This window comes from Archocentrus centrarchus, chromosome 3, assembly GCF_007364275.1.
Source record: "Archocentrus centrarchus isolate MPI-CPG fArcCen1 chromosome 3, fArcCen1, whole genome shotgun sequence".
NCBI lineage: Eukaryota > Metazoa > Chordata > Actinopteri > Cichliformes > Cichlidae > Archocentrus > Archocentrus centrarchus.
In genome coordinates, this window is record NC_044348.1 from 17825174 (window position 1) to 17845649 (window position 20476).

At 37.3% G+C, this 20476-nt stretch overlaps 1 protein-coding gene across 4 annotated transcripts in view; it reads right to left on the reverse strand.

Moving 5' to 3' along the window:
* The window catches only part of tcf12 (transcription factor 12), a 95939-nt gene that overhangs the window by 66633 nt on the left and 8830 nt on the right, over positions 1–20476 (reverse strand). For all 4 annotated transcript variants that reach the window (XM_030719652.1, XM_030719646.1, XM_030719636.1 and 1 more), the window contains exons 4-5: positions 13521–13612; positions 1137–1239 (exon numbers count right to left, since the gene is read on the reverse strand). In XM_030719652.1, coding sequence (XP_030575512.1) covers positions 1137–1239; positions 13521–13612 — 195 coding nt within the window. The remainder of the gene's footprint in view (positions 1–1136; positions 1240–13520; positions 13613–20476) is intronic.

Sequence of the window (20476 nt, forward strand, 5' to 3'; positions counted from 1 at the left end):
AGTTTACAATCATGTTGCCCAACTCTGACATATCACTGTAACAGATCACATCCATATTCTGAAGCTGGTGAACACAATTACACACATGCACACACACACACAACCACGCACACATGCATGCACAGAGGCAGTGGGTGGGAAGTAGTCATGTGATCAATTACAGGAAAGATAACAATACGTTTCATTTAGTATTGCCCATTTGTGAACTAACTGCTGTGCTTGGAAACCAGTCTCCAGGGCCATTACATAATGGGCTAAGCTGTAGTTAGCCATAAAACTGTCGAGTGGTTACACATCACAATGATGCCAGGCCAAAGAGCTGCATAACACACAGCTTTTAATTGCTACAATAGCAGAGCATATTTTAAGTCAGTAACATTGTGTATTTTAAAAATTGGTGACTGAGTATTAAAACACAAACTATGTGGTTGAAAAAAGTAAATCCACTTGCTTGTGTTTAAATGAATACTAATAATGCAGGGTGAGTCACAATAAAAAGCTTGGAGCATTAAAGCTAAGAAACACTGGTAAAGGTTCGGAAATATAATAATGAAAGTAAACCTAATGCAATTAAATATGTAAATAAACACAAGAGAACGCTTCCCATTTGTATCTGCAAACAAGGTTCAGTCAGACAAACAATGAGGAATAGAAGACTCTGACAAGCCCATGGACAAACACTGCAAAACTCCTGAATGAACATAATTTAATGATCTACTTTCAGTTCAAAAGTTTTACTGTTTCACAGTTAGGTCTTCAATACAACAGTCTGTTTAACCCTACACCCAAACAATACACAACCGTGCTGCTGTGGGAAGCAGCTGAGGGCGGTTTCGATGTCTAGGACACAGCTTCTTATGACAGAAAGCTATACTGATGGTGTGACTCCTAGCCTGGGGGAGGGTCATCTCAGGAGGAGGAAGAGGGAGATGTGGAAAGGGGAGGGGGATTAAGAGAGCAAATAAAGCCAGGAGGGAAGGGAAGAAAATTGTCCTGTAGTCTGGCAAGCCTTTCAGTCCTGCTACCTCCAGAAAATGATGTGCCTTAATCTCAATCAGTTTTTTTTTTTTTTTTTATGATGTCTTTCCACCACCAAAGGGCATATGAGGGTGAGTTGAAAGGAGTCACTTACTTACCCATTATGTTTGAGTTCATAAAAGGTGTTGGGGACAATCCTTCATGGGACACTAATCGACTGTCACTCAAATGATCGCTGTAATGAGGGCTGTCTGCGAAGCCCTGAGGGAAGAGATCAGAATATTAAGCACATTAGTGTGCAACTTTGATAATTGTCTGCTATAGCATACTGCAAATTAGCAAGAGGAGAACACAATTTATGCCACTAAGATGTGCAAAAGAATCCCCCCAAAATTAAAGGTAGTTCACATTGATAATACTTTTAAATTTATAACCCCAGTATCTGCCATGAAGATACAAAAACTCAGTGGATTTTTTTTTTTTTATAAGAAACCACAATCTGCATTGCTTTTGTTTACATTTTAGAAAATTAAGAAATATCTTGTGGAAGTACAAACTACCAGACATAAATGTTGAGAACACAAATATTTACTGAGTAAGTTCACCCCTCTGTATTCAAAACTGAAATAATAACTGTAGAAGTGTTATGAAAATGACAACTGCAGGTGTTAGTGTTATATTTGGAAATTTTGCTCTTTTTATTTTGTGATTTCAGTGTTTTTTGTTCGGTGCCCAACATAAGAGTTTTTCTCCACTGTGCCTCCATGCCAGTTAAGTCTTTTATAGTTTTACTGTCCCACAAAAAAAACTATTTTAATTACTTTACATACTGCTGGCTTAATACATGCTATAGCATAATTTATATTTTATAAACATAATCTAAATATGTAAAATAAATAGTAACCAAAGCTTTAAAATAGGGCTGCAACTATCGATTATTTTAGTAACTGAGTATTCCATCGATTATTTCATTGAGTAATCAAGCAATCGTAAGTAAGAAATACTTTTGTCTTATTTACAGTTCATCTGCATATTTTAACTTCTGCAGCGTAACTGCCAATTTTTTGCTGTGTGAAACAAACAGCAGTGGGTGGAGCAGCTACAAAGTTCTCTTTTCTTCACACTTGCTGATCAGGTGGTAGACGAAGGGCTCCTCCAGCTGTTTCCCTGTTGCTTTGGATGCTAGAAAAACGTTTCCTTTCGCTCCACCTGAGCTCACCGTCTCAATAACGGCTCCGCCTCTTAGCGCTTGCCGCCCCTGTGCAGACAGACTGCACGTAAAACACCTGCTGCTGTTGTATTATCAGTGTTGTTGAAAAAGTGGTGGCTGCATGAGCTTAACGTTGTAATGCTTTGAATTCACACCTGTCCTCCTAAATATGTTTAGGTCTATTGCAGGTCTATTTTCTATTTTTAGTCGCTAATCAGGGATTAAAGCATAAAAAATATTTTGACAGAGCCACTCAGTACCAAACGGGTGACCAGGGGGGATTCCAATTGATAGTGCTAATGGCAGCAAGTGTTGAGGATTTTATATATCTGAACGTGAAAATACTGACTGCAAGAATAAAGCATTAATTAGGGTTCATTTCAGACAGTTTGTGCCATAGGTGAACTTGACTGGTGGAAACATCATCAGCGGCCCAAACAGGCCAGCAGCTGTGCACTGAAACTTTCTCAGCCACAAAAGCCTAGAGACTGTTTAGCGGCCCTTTTGAAATCATCAGTTTCTAGGGAAGGCTAAGTGATATCATCACAAAGACGATGCACCACCAAAAGCCTCTTTGTGATTGCTTTGGTCGCTTTTATCAATTAAATTATTTTATGTATTATCATGCATACAAGCCATATTAACTTTGACAAGTTTTTGCCAATTTTACCAATATTAACTAACAATACAGTATAGTCAGTAATTATTTCCAATGGGATGCCAGGTCACCCAAAACCTTTTCAGAGCTGGGCTCTTTAAAACAGGTCTCCAAATTCAACAAACATGCCACTAAATTTCTCAGCATGTGAACACTGTGCTGCCGTCTTACCATCAATAACTTTGTGTTGTTTCTTTGTAAAGAAAAACAAAGCAAACAACTCCACTTTCAATATATCCACATTTCTATAAAATGATAACTTCTAAATGCAGTTTTTTAAAGTTTTCTTTTGGATTCAACCATTTTGTGTATATGGTAATAGGTTTGTACATTATTTCATGCTTGTAGATGGTGTTGTTTAGAAGAAGAAACACAGAGATGCAATCATCCATCATTTCCAGGTACCTGCAGCTTAAAAAAATTGCCTTTTTTTCTCCTGCAGCTTAACAGTGCCTTTTCATGACAGTTATCAGCTTCAGGAGCTTAGGTCTAAATATTGGTCACAGTATGGTTTTTGAAAACTTGGGGTCCCATGTAATAAAAGATGCTCCGTTACAGTGCTAATCCTAAGCCCTGTGAAAATCCTCCTGTGCTCCAGTCAAATACATCTTCCCAAACTACATTAACTCCCACCAGAGGGACTGAGCAGCAGTGGGCATACATTTGTATGGACCTATTTCACCAACTCATACCCACTGCATTCAACATACAGTTAAAAAAAAAAAAAAAAACAACTAAATCTTATTATCCATCTTTTTGTGAGTGGATGGTGATGGAGTAATTTCAAAGGCAATGGAGTGTTGTGCTGTGTCGAGGGAATCCTCAGAGATTCCCTATTGTGTTTCTGCCAGGCCGCGCTCACTGTTAATCACACCATGAACTGACTCAATAACAACAACAGCCCCGTGAGAAGCTCTAGCAAACTAACACACAAACACAAAGACTTACACATACAGAAAACATTTCTTCTCATATACAAGTAAAAAGCATCAATCTGATCACTCTCTGTAAGTAAGCTGAGTAAAGTGATAACCACTGAGCTACAGTCACAGACAGTTAGGTGAAATAATGGTTAAACAACAAAAATATATCCTAATCATAAAACATAAACATAAAAACATATGAGAAGCTCTACTTTTGTCCTCCTTTCTTCAATTTGCGCAAATATCAAGGAAAAAAAAAAAAACCTGTGGTTTCGGGTTGAACATTTCTTGGCTGGGAAAACACCAGCTTTCAACAGTCTCTGCTTGTTGCCTGGCAAAAACTGCTCACGGCCAGAAAAAGTCTGACAAAGGCTGATATCGGACCAAATTGTCAGCTTGTTAAAACTGTTTTCATCCTTAATCTTAAATGCATCCACTCCAACTAGTTTCCAAGGGGGAGGGGATTTGGTTTTCCCTCATCGATCACCAGAGACCAATATATCTGCTTGAATCTAACGTAAGGTTAACACACTATGCCAACATGCTGGTTTAGCCAGGATTTTAAAAGTGTGGCAAAGAAAAAACAGTTCAGTAGCCATGTCTCACGGGTGTAGAAAATAAGTGAGCACTGGCAGTTTAAAAATTCACTTTCCCAGCACTTAGCTTGGCAACAAGCGCCAAACTGCACTTCCTCTAATGGCCATTTGAGGCTGGATTCAAAAGCGAATCAATCCCCACAGACTCTCATGCTAAAATGCCAAACTTCAGCTATGAAACAAACATGTCTACATCCTGGTACAAAAAAATAAGTTTTGTTTTTCAAGGATAGTTTACCCCTTAATAGCAACTGCATGAGGGGTGAATTTTTGAAGTTAGTGAAGATGTGGCAAGGCCTCACAGGTAGTCACTGAACTGAACCTCTCAGTCATGTTTGGAATTATCTGACAAATAATAAGGCCTGCTGTGAGGTACAGCATGTCCAAGAAGTTTGTGCTCCAGTTTTGCTCACTGAATTTCAAGTTTCTTTTTGTTTCGTTTTGTTTGTTTAGCCTTCAGCTTTCAGGGCCCTCTTCTGTGAAACCAGCTCCCAATTTGGATTCAGGAGACAAACACCCTCTCTATTTTTAAGATTAAGCTTAAGACATACCTTTTTGATAAAGCTTATAGTTAGGGCTCAATCAGATGACCCTGAACCATCCCTTAGTTATGCTGCTATAGACCTAGGCTGCTGGGGGGTTTCCATGATGCACTGAGTATTTATTTTTCATTCACCTCTTTTCACTCTGTTTACACACCACTCTGCATTTAATCATGAGTTATTATTAATCTCTGGATCTCTTCCACAGCGTCTCTTTTGTCCTGTCTCTCTCCCCTCAGTCCAAACCGGTCACGGCAGATGACTGCCCCTCCCTGAGCTTGGTTCTGCCGGAGGTTTCTTCCTGTTAAAAGGGAGTTTTCCACTGTCACCAAGTGCTTGCTCATAGGGGGTCGTTTTGACTGTTGGGTTTTCTCTGTAATCACTGTAGGGTCTTTACCTTACAATGTAATGCGCTTTGATTAGCAAGTATTTAATTAGCAAGTATTTGTGTATTGCACCAATAGTTTATGGGTGCACAGAAGTGACCACATATTGTCACTTCTAGAGTCCAGGTTCCAATGGATGATGGCAGGTTATCTACCTGAATCTTTAATATACATTCTATGACTGACAGTAGTGTTTTGGCAAATTGCTGCTTACTGAATTAAATTTTCCACAGAGAACTTGCTGTTTTATGTCCCACTACCAGATGAATGAGTCATCTCAGCAAGTAGATTAATTTATTTAAAGGTCTCGAGCCAACCCAAATCTGACATGAAATTCAATGCAAAATTCCAAGTTTTTGTTGTTAAAATACACAACAATAAGGAAGATCTGTATTCACTCCTCTGTCTCCTTTCCTGGGTGTTTGGCTGCTAGTTTATCACTTCTGCTTTCCCATGCTGTCAAACTCAAAGCTGACATAATTTTTCTAGTATAATCATCTCTTTGCCTGCCTTCTTCAAGTCAGTCAGTCTTCACTCTGCATACTTTAAATCTTACCACTTACCTGTCATTCTGCCTTGGAGACTAATTCGTGCAACCCACCTCCTCATCTCCATCTCACCTCAAGTTACTCAGTGCTCCATCCAAGCCTTCATCTCCATCTTCACCACCAACAGCGTCTAGACTCTGAGGGTCCTACCCTAATTTCTATTACTGCTCGGATTTCATTTTGGATCGATGGGCCATTGGAGCCTAATCGCCAAATAGCTCAATTGAATTCTGTATATCAATAAATAATGTTCAATTCCTCCTAATGATCTCTCCTTATTGAACTGAGATTTAGAGCCATTTTCCTCTGCTTTCACCCTTAAAGGTAAAAGATGCATTTAACATATGGTGTTGCAGAGAACATTGAATTAACTCTATAATATATATATATATATATATATATATATATATATATATATATATATATATATATATATATATATATATATATATATATATATTGAATTATATATTTACATAATTATTGTCAAAAAGGTTCCCAAAAATATGAAACTATCTTTCTTTTAAATAAATAATAAATATTAGAAAGCATTTGGTGATAGCTGACCACCCAATAATAGGACTTCCTTTCAGTTTTATAACCGTAAAGCAGGAAAAGACCAGCAGGGTCAGTGAGCAGGGCAGGAAATAGAAGGAGGGTAACGGTCAATCCAGGCTTAGTGTATGTTTCTACATATGTCTGTGTTCATGCAGCCACACTGTGGCTTCACTGGGACTGTTAGATCATCAATCAAAGTTCCCTCATCATTCCCAAACACTGGTGGCCTACATCCATCCAAGACACTAACACACGCTGTCATTGTGCCACGGGGCCACGTTAGCACTACCGGCTAAATAAATGTCAGATCACTGTGGCAGTGTACAGGCCAGAGCTCACGCCTCATTCCCGAGTCGCTCGCCACAGCGTTTAAAGAGTCATCTCTTCCACACACTGTGCCGCATCCCAGGTGAATATGTGGCTGCATGTGGCAGCTTGGGAAGTAATGATATGGTCATGATGGATGCATGTGGGGTCGAGCATCAAGTTGGGGCAGGGCACTAGGGAAGTGGGGGTTGTTATGCGGCGGCAGTGGGCACAGCCCTGCCTGTCAGACCGCCAGCCTACAGCCACAGCTGCCCAGGATACAGCGGCTGGCTGGGAGCCAAGGTCAGCACGGCAGGGCTCGGGACTGTTCACAGTCGACTGGTCACACACTCGTAGCAGCAGCTCAAACAAGCTCAGGGACAACACTAAATTCCCTTTGTAACAGACTGAAAGATGAAGCACTCCGAATTTCTTCCAAGAGACTTGGATAGTAAGTCTTGTTTTTTAATCAGTTTTTTGATTCTCGTTTAACAAGTAATGAAATTACACTTAGTCAAATCTCCATGGACAAAGTTTCAAAAGGTGAAAACGACAAGATTTCTGCAGCTCAATTTAAAAGTCTCATCTTCTGTAAAGATGCAGAAGCATACAAATGATGGTTTAATTACAAACAGGTCTTTAAAGTTTATCTTAGTAGAAAAGCCTCTCCAAATTGCCAATGCAAATGTCAGGCTCTTGCTGGGATAGGTGATTCAGTAAATACACGTATTTGAATTATATCAGCCAGAAACTCTCAGTCTTTACACAGTACCTTTCACCAGACGACTTGTTAATGCAAAGTTAGCAATCACAAAAAAAATCAGGGTGACTGACTTTTACTGGCACCACCTGATTTTAATATTGCCTTGTTCTGGTTATGACCTGTCCTGCAGGTAAGGATGCCTGAGTGCTCAAGAGCAACAAAAGATAGTGAAAAGATAGTAACTTACATAATTATATTAGCTTTTATATTTTAATCTAATAGCAAAAAGTAATTAATTAATGATTACAATTAGGTTAAATTATCCAAGATACTTTATTATATATCTCTCGTGTGCCAATTCACAGAAAGCTGAAAAACATGGTTAGGAAATTAATTACAGGCAACACAAGACAGATTAGTCTTAAATGGAAAAATGGATTTGAAACAAACAAATTAAATGTTCCATTTATGAAAATAACAATGTTAATATTTAGCCTGTCTACAAATTTGCATCATACGGCATATCCATTTCCACTGCAGGTGCGTCAGTATTTTTACAGCTTTCATTTAGGTAAATTTAAGCAAAACACTGCTCTAATCTGCTTGAATCAAGTATTATTTAGTTGTTATTGATTACAAAGTAAACACAAACTATGTCCTCCAGCCAGTACTGGACTTCAGTACTGTCAGACAAAATCAATTTAGTATTGTTGACTTTGATTCTTCTGGACATGTGATGGGCTTTTCTTTTACCTGAGTGGCCAATAATAGTGTTAAGAGTTAGCTAGCAATAGGCCACCATTACCAAGACTCCTGCAGTGATAAATGACTTCTGGTCAGCATTCATGTTCAGAGCTGTTGTTTAAAATGTAAATTAAAGCAGTGTTCCTGTGGCTATGCAGCGCATTGAGCACAGGAATCAACACAAAGAGTTTTCTGTCTCCTAGTATGTGATATTAATATTTTGTGCAATCATGCCTGAAAGTGGGCTATAATATTCATGTCTACCTCTGTACTTTTATTCTTGGACTTTACTAGAGTAGCTTTGCATGATTAACATGATTCAAAATAATCCCTATTTTATCTTAAACCAGGCCTTACTTCATCCACTCTCTGAAACAAACTGTTTTAGTTCATCTCCCCTTAAGGTCACCCTCTCTTTAAGCCAACTTTATTCTTGCCTGCTCTTCGTTAACATAAAGTTTCAATAGCTGGTATTGGTGCCTGAGATGACCATGTTAAGATACAGTTAAAGCACAGTAAAAATAAGACCGGAGTCTCCATCTGACTAAGGAAAAAGTAAATACAAATCAGATGCCCCTTTGGGATTAATTTTAACTGGTCGCCAACTGGCTGCATTTGGGTTACCTTTCTATATAAAAGCAAAGCTGCTGATCTCCTAAGCCATTTCAAAGTTAAATCACTGTCCTGCAGCAACAACATTACTATTTGTGGAGGAATTTCTAAATTTCTCTTTCAAACCTATGACTCTGAATGTTAGTGGTTAATGTGAATTTCCGTGTATGTAGATGGCAACAGATTTTTTTTGATGCACCAAAGTCGGTGGAAGACAGCAACTGACTGCAAGTAGTCACAGACCTTGTCTGACCTTGTCTTTGAAGCAATCCTTTCAAAGGCATTGGCATTGCAAGTTCATTGCACACAGTCTAAATAATGTAGGTCAATTTGCAGTCTTCAACCACTGTTTCCCCTAGTGTGACTGTAGCATTAGAGATGTCCGCTCTCAATGGCATTACAAAAATGTTTCCATCCATCCATCCATCCATCCATTCATTTTCTTTTGCTTATCCAATTCAGGGTCGCGGGAGTGCTGGAACTTATCCCAGCTGCCATAGGGCGAAAAAATGTATGAGTCTAAAAAAAAATAACAAGCAATCTGAAGCCTGAGCTTTTAGCTCACAGGGATTAACTGTACATACTGTATGCTGACTTCACTATTTGGAACTTCAGCTATATTCTTCTTTTTTTGGCTGGTCCCTTTAGGGGTTGCCACAGCAGATCATCTTCCTCCATCTCAACCTATCCCAAGCATCCTCATCTGTCACATCAACCCTCTGCATGTCCTCCTTCACTGCATCCATGAATCTTCTCTGGGTCTTGCACTTTTCCTCCTGCCTGGCAGCGCCATCTTCAACGTCCTTTGTCCAATACATCCACTAGCCCTCTTCTGTACATGTCCAAACCATCTCAACCGTGACTCTAACTTTATCTCCAAACTACTTAACCTGAGCTGTCCCTCTGATATTTGCATGTGCAATCTCATACATTCCAGTTTATATGTTACAGAAGAAAGCTACCAATAAATCAACAGAATATTCATTAAACTACAAGTCTTACAATTTGGCTGCACTGATAATGTATTTATGATTTTTTTAGTCTTTGTTTTTGTGGAAATCTAGTTATAAAAGTGTTGTCTTTTAGAATAAATTGTGGGTAACGTGGTGGGTGTAATAAGCTTAAGTTTCACCTTTCCATTCAATTATTTTTGTTCTTTCCATTTAATTCAATTCTTTGCTGTCATGGACCATAAACACAATAGCTCGAAAAGTTTTGAATGAATTCTGATAAAACTTTGTAGGGGAGTGGGGTCATGTTAACAATCCATTAAATTTGGCTTACATTCACCAAGGTCTTCAAGGGGAACTTCATGATTTATAGGTCAAAAATGGACCTTAGAAACTATGATTCTTACAAGTGTGGTGTGTATTGTCAACACAAAAATTATGGTATAAATATTTAAAATATGTCACATTTGGCTTCTGACCTTTCCTTTAAGGTCATTAGATTGATCTAAAGGTCAAAGTGACAATAATGCCATATAGAGTTATTTTAAACTGTTTCTTACTGCCATTATTTGTATTAACAACATATAGGCATATAGGGAATGATATATTGGGATTCTAAATAGATCTTCAAGGTCAAATAAGGTCAAACTTTCTTAAAATGTCTTTTATCTCTAAAACTATGCTTAAAATTCTACTGCCTTTGTTTGCATTGGCAACATTTAGGAAATGGTATATGAGGACTGTAACTATTGCATTATAGTTTGCATCCAAATATCATGTCACATTTGACCTCTGATCTGCCTTTCTTTCAAGTTGACCCCAAAATGCATTATATATTTAAAGAAAGCATTGTCAGGAGAAAGAGAATGAACTGCCTTGTTAGTTAGAAATATACTGTAGTATAATATATAATAAGTTCTAATTGTTTATGTCCAGTTATTTACAAATCAGTGCCTATTATCCATTACCTACTCCTACAGTTATATAATCAAATACTATGCTTATCTGATTTTTACTGCACTACAAACTTAAAGAGTGTTTAAAAAGAACAAAGAAAACCAAATGAATATATATATATATATATATATATATATATATATATTAGGGGTGGGACTCGATTAAAAAAATTAATCGAATTAATTACAAGCTTTGTAATTAATTAATCGAAATTAATCGCATTTTAATCGCATTTCCATATTTGACATGATAAATATTAATTTAAGTTTAGTTGATGAATGAATCAATATACATAAGCTTAAACTTCAAAATTTTGTTTATTTTCCCACCAGTCTACTACACAGACCAACGAAAGGTGGAAGTGCTCCTGTGATAAGCAAACTCCTGAAACTAAAGTTAAGCATCATAACTGGATAGTTTTATTCAACATTAATGTCTCACTTAATATAGTTGGAAATTAATCATTCTCTCAGCTGTATTCCTTGATGTTGAAATGTGTTATGCTTGTTTTAACAGCTTATTTTGAATTAAAGACTTAAAATTAAACCACAAAAAGGAGAAAAAGTTCGTTCTCCGTTTAATCAGCTGCTTTACACAGCTGTGCTTCGCACTCACGGTTGCTAGGCGACATGAGCTACGCAGAGGTGACGGCAGCTGATATGAAGGCTAGCCGCTCACTTCTGGCCTTTGTGGTCTTCGTGGGCTACGAAAGACGTGGGCCGGGTCCTTCGCAGGATGCGGCCCCTAATTTGGACATTGTGTGTCGATATAATCTGTATGCCGGGAACTCGTGCACTGAGAAACGTTCCACGGTGCAAAGTGCGATTAAAATGCGTTAAAATTTTTAACGCGTTAATTTCCCCGTAATTAATTAATCGAAATTAACGCGTTAAAGTCCCACCCCTAATATATATATATATATATATATATATATATATATATATATATATATATAAATAAAATACAACACTATTCCCTTAAAAGTCATGCCCAGAGCATGAGCTGCCTTCACGGAGGTTTGCGCTCTTGGAGTGCTTCTTGATTATTCATTTCTATGGGCATGTTTTTGGTTTTAAATAATGACAAATATGTATATTTTTTTAAAGAGTATGTGACTTTCCTCTGAATCTAATTTTGTCACATTTCAGATTGTCAACCATGATTGTGAGTAGCAGTCACTGTGATGTGGATTGTAAAACAATCTCAAAATGCATTATTCATTGAAAAACCTGTAATCATCTCAACAGATTACTGTAGTCTACTAAGGTTTACACGAAATGCTGCTTCTTTCCTAAACCCGCATATGTGGGATATAATATTCTATAGGGTATATAAATCAAATCTGTAAGGTGCGTACGCAGCTGTGTTTGAGTGTTGACATGCACGCCTTATGGAGGTGCAAACAGCTGTCTGCTGGCTGATGCTGTGCCTTGTAATGTCAGAATCACTCATTTATATGCACCTGGAGCAAAGATATCTCAAGCGTCTCTGTCTTATAATTCAAATCAAGCTGCCTATGTTACCATAGCCTGTAGATGTTCATTCGGGAAGGGCACAGAGAAATAAACAAGGTAACGCAGCCCGAGTGGCTCTGACATTTAACTGAATTCTAATAGAAAGTGACAGGAGATTGACATTAAATGAAATTCATACAGGGCAACTAGAACAACCAATGTGTGAGGGACAAACAAATGGGGAGAGCTGTTCACACTTGCTCACACAAACAGTGAGATGTTCTCACTTAAACAAAGAGATACAGTTTTCACATGGAAATGAACATGCACACATCTTGTTCATTATTTTAAAAATGCACTGCACTTGAGAATACTTTGAAGATATGCTTTACAGTGGATTAGGTAATCATGAATAAAGCCACGTGACTATCACATTTTTAATTTCATGATATTTCATAAAAACTTCCACATATTTAAACAAATTTTCTATTTCACACAGGCCTGTGATTATAGGCTAAAACTGAAAAATACAATCAGCAGTATTGAACAAACTGCACAGACACACAGAAAAATTACTTTTTCTGCACAGAGTAACAGAGTGCTGGACATCAGCAGATATTAGTCATGGAAAGAAAGAAGAAAAGAACTTAATCCTAATGTGACTCTGGCACAAGACTTACCGTTTTCTTTAAATAACTTTGGATATATGACCACGAATAAGTTGATTCATTTACTTTTTGCTGATTTAGGCCTAAGCAAGATCCCCATTTCCCATCATTAGAAAAAAGACTAACATTTAGCATTTACATTTACAGAGAGGCTACTTACAGAGATGACCACAAACCATGTATCCCTGCAGTACAGCTTCACTAAACTGGCTTGTTTTCATGAACAATAAAGTTTTTACATGTAAAACCAAAAGCATCTGCCTCTTCTGAGCCTCAGTTGTTTGACTGAATCAACTGGTCAACAGATTAAAAAAAAAATTGATTGACCATTATCCAAGCAGGAAATGTCTTTCTCTGGTTCCACATTCTCAAAAGAAAAGATTTGCTTGTTTTTCTCTCTTTTATATGATTGGAAAATAAATATATTTTGTTTAATTAACTAATTAATGGAAACAGACAATGGAACATTAATAATGAAGAAAATCATTAGTTTCAATCATATCCCTTGTTTAACTTGGTTATATTTCCACTGCATTCAGTAATGATGTTAGACACTCAGATTCCAGTGTTTGCTAAGGTTCCATCAGTCCTGAGATATACGGTATGTCCATCACAAGTCCAACACCAAGAATGGTGCTGGGATAAGCTCTTTGTTGTAATACGTGTTAAACAATGTGCTGCAGAGCAGAAAGGTCATTCGAGAGAATTATCGTGTGGGTCATCTTACCCGTGAGGATTCATAGGAAGGGCTGGACTCATAGGAAGGACTAGACTCGCCACCTGGGGTCCAAGATGCTTGGGTGGTCCGCTCATCCATACCTGTCAGAAAAAGAGAGGCGCAACTCAGTCAGAAAGTCACGATTACGCTCACAGTTCAGTGTACATGTACCTGTAGCTTCACTCAAACAAGACTAGTTTATACAGTGTCCCTGTGGTTGTGTTTAACACGACATCTGCTTATATCTTCACCAGTTCAACCTTCATTTATGACCCCAGACATATATTTGTATTTTCTTTGTGATATTTTTAACCATAGAAATGTTTCCATCACATCTTTCCATTGTTCTGATGTGGCAAGATTAGTTGAAAGATGTGTGGAAAATATATGGATATTTTTCAACATCATGGGTTTTGATTTCTTTGTAATGTGTTTATGAGTTACTATAATTAGACATCTCATTTTGACAATTTTCAGCTATTTCAGTAATCTAAAGAGTTTGAGCATTTCTGCACAGAGTATTTTAAATATTACACATCTATAAAACATATGTTTGTTTAGATTTATTTTCAAACAACAGCATGGATGTGACAAAGGGTGAAAAATCACCCTGAGTATGATCATTTCATTCAAGTTGCTATTAATTTGTTGGTACCACCTTGGCATTGAAATGACAGTAGCTAACAAAGGAAATTTGTTTTGTTAGAAGTTAAAGACAAAGACAAGAATGGTCTCTAAAAATTTAACTGTGATTGTACAATTTGTTTTTTAACTCTTTTTTTGCATAAAAATTATTGAAAAACATAATTAATTACACGAGAACCTTTTAGAGTATCTGCCACAGATAAAGGAAACACTTTAGGTATGATCTAATAATATATCATACTTATCCTACTATTATACCTTAATTTTTTTTTTTTATTTGCTTGCAAACTCCTCCTACAAGATCAGGAGTTGAGCAACCAAAATTGGCACACAGGTGCATCTCTTATCTATAACACATATTATAATTCATCATGTTGCCTGGCAACCACCTACCAGGGCTAAAACAACCCATGTTTAGTGTTTATGCACCTGTAACACCTTATAAAAGCATTGTATCATTTTCATTTCACAACAATAATATCTTATTAAATATACTTATTTTGGCATTTCCAAATTGTGATGTTTACCTTATTAATATTACATTATATCACTGACACATTATCACATGAAGTTTACTGTATTTTGGGACAGTATCTCAAGTTCAAAGTTTGATAAATATCTCTATAAATGTACTTAAGGCAATGGGAGATTAGTCCAGCCTACAAAATCACTTTTTTCCAAGCATGTCATTTTGTGACATTTATTGAAATTTATATTTAAACTATAACAAAAGCAAATATGCAACCATAATCAAAGTTATTAAATCCTTACTATATTGGGGTATATTTGATATTACAATATCTGGCTTAACAAATTTTCATTATACAATTAATAGGGCTAATGATGAATGCAGTAATACGCTTATTTTTTACGCAATGGATGGTTGACATGGTTAATGTCAATGTATCAATGTAAATACATTTTGCTATATATAAACATACATTTACTTATTTAAACTAAATCTACCACCCATGTTGGGTTTTTTTTTTTATTTTCTCAATGTGATTAAGTATTTGTCAACAGCACAAAAAGGCCAAACAATACTGTAAAATGGTCATGTAAGTGCCCCCAGTCTGTGATTTTAGTTGCTAAAATAGCTTGGTGCCTTGAGGATTAACAAAATGTCACTTCTCTTTCAATCTGACTTTTTTGTTAGTGTTTTTGGTTTATTTCCTTTTTGTTTTGTTTTCATTATAAATTGAACATGTTTGAGTTTTGTGGGGTTTTTTTTAAACAAACACTCTATGTGCATTTGCTGTTACTCTTCTGATATTTTACCTAGGAAAAAGAATTTGTAGGAAAATAATTCAGATTTATTGATGACAATAATTACTGAGATTAGTTCCTAGCTGCAGCACTTAAATGGCTGCCACAAATGAGCTCAAAAAAAAAAAAAGAAGGAAAAGAGGAACTTAATAATCTCAATGGGTCACATAAACAGAGTCGTCCATACAAGTTGGCAATGCTAATTTATAAATTAAGAGCAAGTCTATGGCCTAATTTCACAAACAGACAACTGCCATAAAAGTGGTTATTTTACCACTGATATTTTGGGTTTTTTTTTTTTTAATAAATGAAAAAGGAAAGTGACTAATGACTCATGTACCACAAAGCAACCAGGAACTTGATAATTTGATGTATGGCAGGCTAAACAGCTGAGCACTAAAAATGTGATAAAACTCATTTTCTAAATTAAAGAAAACCTGAAGGTTTCAAAAGTCAAACTGATAAACAAATAAAATCAATAACACCAACCAATCTGCAAAGCTAGAGCATCTGGCATAGCTTGAAAAATACAATATCTGATCTTTACAATCTAATTTATGTGATATAGTCAGTAACAAATATTTGATGCCTCGACTGAACATTATTGTACTGCAGTAATAGCCAAAGTCTCCACAAAGAAAACATAACTGCAGTGCAAGTAAAGCATCAATATTCTCGAAGTTATTGATTGCCCCTGTTGTAATAGTATCTGTCTCACTAAAATGCAATACCATTTTTTCATTTCCAACTTCAAATAAAGAATATCAGATTTTATAAATATTGTGTACGCTCTGAAAAATAATAAATATAGCAAACAACAAACAAAACTTTTTAATATTAAACTGATTCTTTTCACACTTGAAATTTGACAGATGATAGGCAGCAAAGTTGGGCTTAAAATCCCAAAAACCATATTTACCCAAGTGAAACAAACAACTTCAATAAAAAACAGAAGTTAATTATGCACAGCTAAAAAACCCATAATCACAGATCTAAACATGTTTGGTGATGGTCCTCTGATTCACCAACATCAAAGTATAGCTCTGCAGCCCTACACATAATGTTTCATTTCACCTAATGAGTTTCAGTACAGCTTACCAGGAACTTTTTATGCGTCAATAAAGCTAATAATCACAAACAAAGCCCTTTGGTGTTACTGAAAAGTGATGAGGATGTGGAACGACGATTTTAAGATAAAGAAAAAATACCACTCTTAAATGATACTGCAGTTGCCTTTTTTTTTTCCCAAGTGTCATTAATCCATTTTCAACCTCCATGCTGCCAAGAACTTCTTAGTCACAAAACTCGTACGTCTAATTATACACTTAAACAGAAAGTCAGTGATATTTCTGTAACCAGAAATCACGCTTCAGTGAGCAGAGCAACAGATAAGTTTCATCCTGACAAACATGATGCTTTGCTGCTTGCACGCAGTAGATTCATTTCCTCTTCTTCAGTGGACAAACTATAAAGTTAATTTGTCTTGCCTTTGTGATTTGTCGGTTTTTGTCATTCACATTTGAGGCCATGATACTCATGTTACTAATTGAACTACTAGTGTTGGTAATGTGATGACACGATGGTGGCATACTGTCACCCAACTGAGGCCTTTTACACTCTGAATGTAACAATGGTCAGTGTTTGCAGTCTGGGCCACTGGTTGTCATCTCGTCTGATTACCATCTCCTACAATGGCTCAAGGGTCCCCCCTTCTCAGCACAGAGACAGCCACCACAATGAGATTACTCACTGATACAAGAGGATAAAGGAAACACAAATGCACTAGCTGTAATGTAAGCATAATGAAACGTGGAGAATCAGTGCTGCCCCACCAGTTGTACTCAGTGCTAAGGATCGGTTTAAAATATTCTAATCAATATTTTTCTATAAACAAAATCAAAAAACCATGTGCACTCTACCAAAGTACCACCAAATATGATCACCCATCCCTATAGCTTTTTAGCCCTAAACTTGTCTCTGCTGCCTTTTCCAGACACTTCTACACAGTCCAGCAAAAGGCCTTCCTGCCTCAAGTTCAGATTCAGCATTTTGCTTTTAAGAAATATTTGGTCTAAGAGTGCTTCTTCGGGTTGTTTTCCACTATGTTAGTGTTAGCAAACTTCTGATAAATTATACTATTAGAATAATAACTGACTAAATCCTAAGGAAGACCGGGACTTGCATTGTGGCACCCCATTTGGGAACAACTGGATTAGACAAACAATGCTGCTTTCATTACGGCAACAGAATTACCAATTCCTATTTTGTAATATATAATACTGTTTAACTGTTACGATGCCATCACCTGGGACTGCAGCCCTGATAAGACAGGAGCACCTCCCTTTTTTCTCCAGTTTAATTGACTGGTAAATTTATCACCATCCCTAATATACAGTATGCAGTCCATCAAATCATTATCAACATGTTTGTAAGCAGGGTGGTTATAGTCTGCTCTACAGCATCATTCATGAACAGCTTGCACCCTCCTCAAACCCAGTTTCAGTTAAAAGTCATCCAACACAATTGCCTGTGCACTTTTTGTACAAATGAAAAGATTCGAGAGTTAAATTAAATATTACTGATGCAAGAAAATGCAACAAGACTGTCAAAGGTTGTCCGCTCAGCAAACTGCAGGGGAAAAAAATGGCTAAATATCAGTGTTTCTATTTACAATTTCATTACCAGTGACAGTTATGGTGATAAGAATCTATATGATCCTACTCCCTCTGAGACTGAATACTTCCCATCACTCAAAAACAGTTGGCGGCAAAACCGCAGACCGAATGTTGTGCATTTATAAAAAGGACCATTTGGTCCTGGCAGTATCTGAAATTAACTATTTGACTTAATTCTCATAACAAATGAGGCTCAGAATAAATAAATTATTCTTATGTACAAAGACAAGAACACATTTTGTCATGAATATGAAAAATATACGTGTTACCACTCATTTAAGAGACCTCAACATCTGTATGACAAGTCTGAAACTATTATGCATTACCCCAGCTAACTGAATTTGGGGTCTCAAAGCTCAGTACTGTATCTAACTGCATGTGTGGATCATGGCTCTGAAAGAACTGGCAGAGGAACTGAAAAATCTAAATGTTCAATATGGAAAAAGATGCAGAAAAACAGATGGCCAACTAATAATCAGTTACAGCCATCATACGGAGGTACAGAGCGAGCCACAATGATCATCCTTTTAAAACAGACAGTGTGGTAGTTGCCTAGTCTTACTCTGAAAAAAGTCAAGCAAAGGCTTCAGACTTGCCACAGGGGTTATCAATGGAAATTAGCGTTTCTGTGACAGCTCACACAGTGTGAAGGACAGAGCATAATGTTAACCTCTATGGAACAGGAAAAAAAGCTTTTCTTCTGCACTAAACTGCAGGATTAAATTTCGCAAAAGAACATGAAAAGAAGCTTGATGAATACTGGGCATGCCGAGATAAATCTGTTTGGATCAAATGAGCTCCAGCATGGGAATGACATCCGAACAGTAAAGCACAGAGGTGGCAGTGTGACGACCCAGGCCTGCAAGGATCCAAAAGGTGTTTAGGGAGACAGCACCATGTATGCATGTGGATATCTCAAAACACTAGATGGAAAAATTATTTCCGGTCTCCAGAAGACGAGCAGAAGAGGAGCATTTCAGGCTCATAACTATCCAAAGCGAAAGACAAAATAAGTTCCTGAAGAAGGCCTGGCCAGGTATGACACCTAAATTGAAACCAACTTTGGGGAATTTTAAAGAGAAGAGCAGAGTAACATGAACATATCTCAACCATATTGCCAGATATTGGTGGGACACTACTGTTTGAGTATGTCATCAGCGAGTAATAAAAAAAGGTGTACTGACACTACGTTTCTACCATGGGGCCTTTAATGCAGTAAATGAGGGCTTTGAGCAAACACCCTAACACTCATGAAGTAATGCAGTTACTGTAGGTCAGTGGTTCTCAAATAGTGGGGCGCGCCCCCTTTCGGGGGCGCGGTGCGATACCTGGGGGGGCGCGTGTGACCCTGGGGAACAGGCTTTTTTTTGGGGGGCCGTACTAGTATAAAGTGTAATTGCGCATCCACTACAGTAGGCGGCAGTGGCGCTGTCATTGTTACTTCTGTCACGTTTGCGACAGTGCAACATTTTATGACTTACAAGACAACAGGTTTGCCTTGGTTAGCAGTGTTGAGTCAACAGAAAGCTCCGACTGCGTTCTGCCTATAGCCTCCGTTATTCAACATAACAACCCCCAACATGAAAAAGTTTTTAACAGGGATGAAAAGAAAAGCGGAGAGAGACAAAGATAATGAGACAAAAGAAAGTCACCCGAAAGCTAAGACGAGGAAATACGACGAAGCGTATTTAGCGCTTGGCTTCACTGTCACTACAGTTGGAGAAGAGGAAAGACCGGTGTGTTTGCTGTGTCTAGTTGGTCAAACGTGTTTACAGTTTAAACAAGGATTTATTTATTTTTAATTTCAGGCAATGATGCACTTAAAATCTTTTCTGTTGCAGACTTAAAACACGATTTAATAAAGTTATTCTTTGTAAGTTTGACCATATGTCTTTCTTTTTTTCTTTAATGTTAATAAGGATAAAATGTTATGCAGAGATGGATAGTCACAGTGGGGAGTGGGGGGCGCGAATAGTTTTCTTCTTGCTAGGGGGGGCGTAACAGAAAATAATTGAGAAGCACTGCTGTAGGTTCTTGTAAAAGGATCTACTCAGTTCTGGTGTATATTGTGGCATGATATCATTTCTATGTCTGCTAGTTTTCCAGGTTCACATGGGTCAGAGTGAAGTAAGTTTTGACAGCTCCCTGCAGATGTCAACATCCCTGCCATTTTTTGGTGACCACATAGACTTGTCCATGGAGACACCACACCACAATGCACTAGTACACAAATCAACCATGGTGTCTGCAACCCAGTATCATCTTCCACTGACACTGTTCTGTTGATCTGGAGAAGGTTTTTGGGCTTAAGGACTTATTAATGGTGTCTTGTGTAAATTAACTTAGAGCAGTACAAACAGTAACAAGACCCCTCACCGA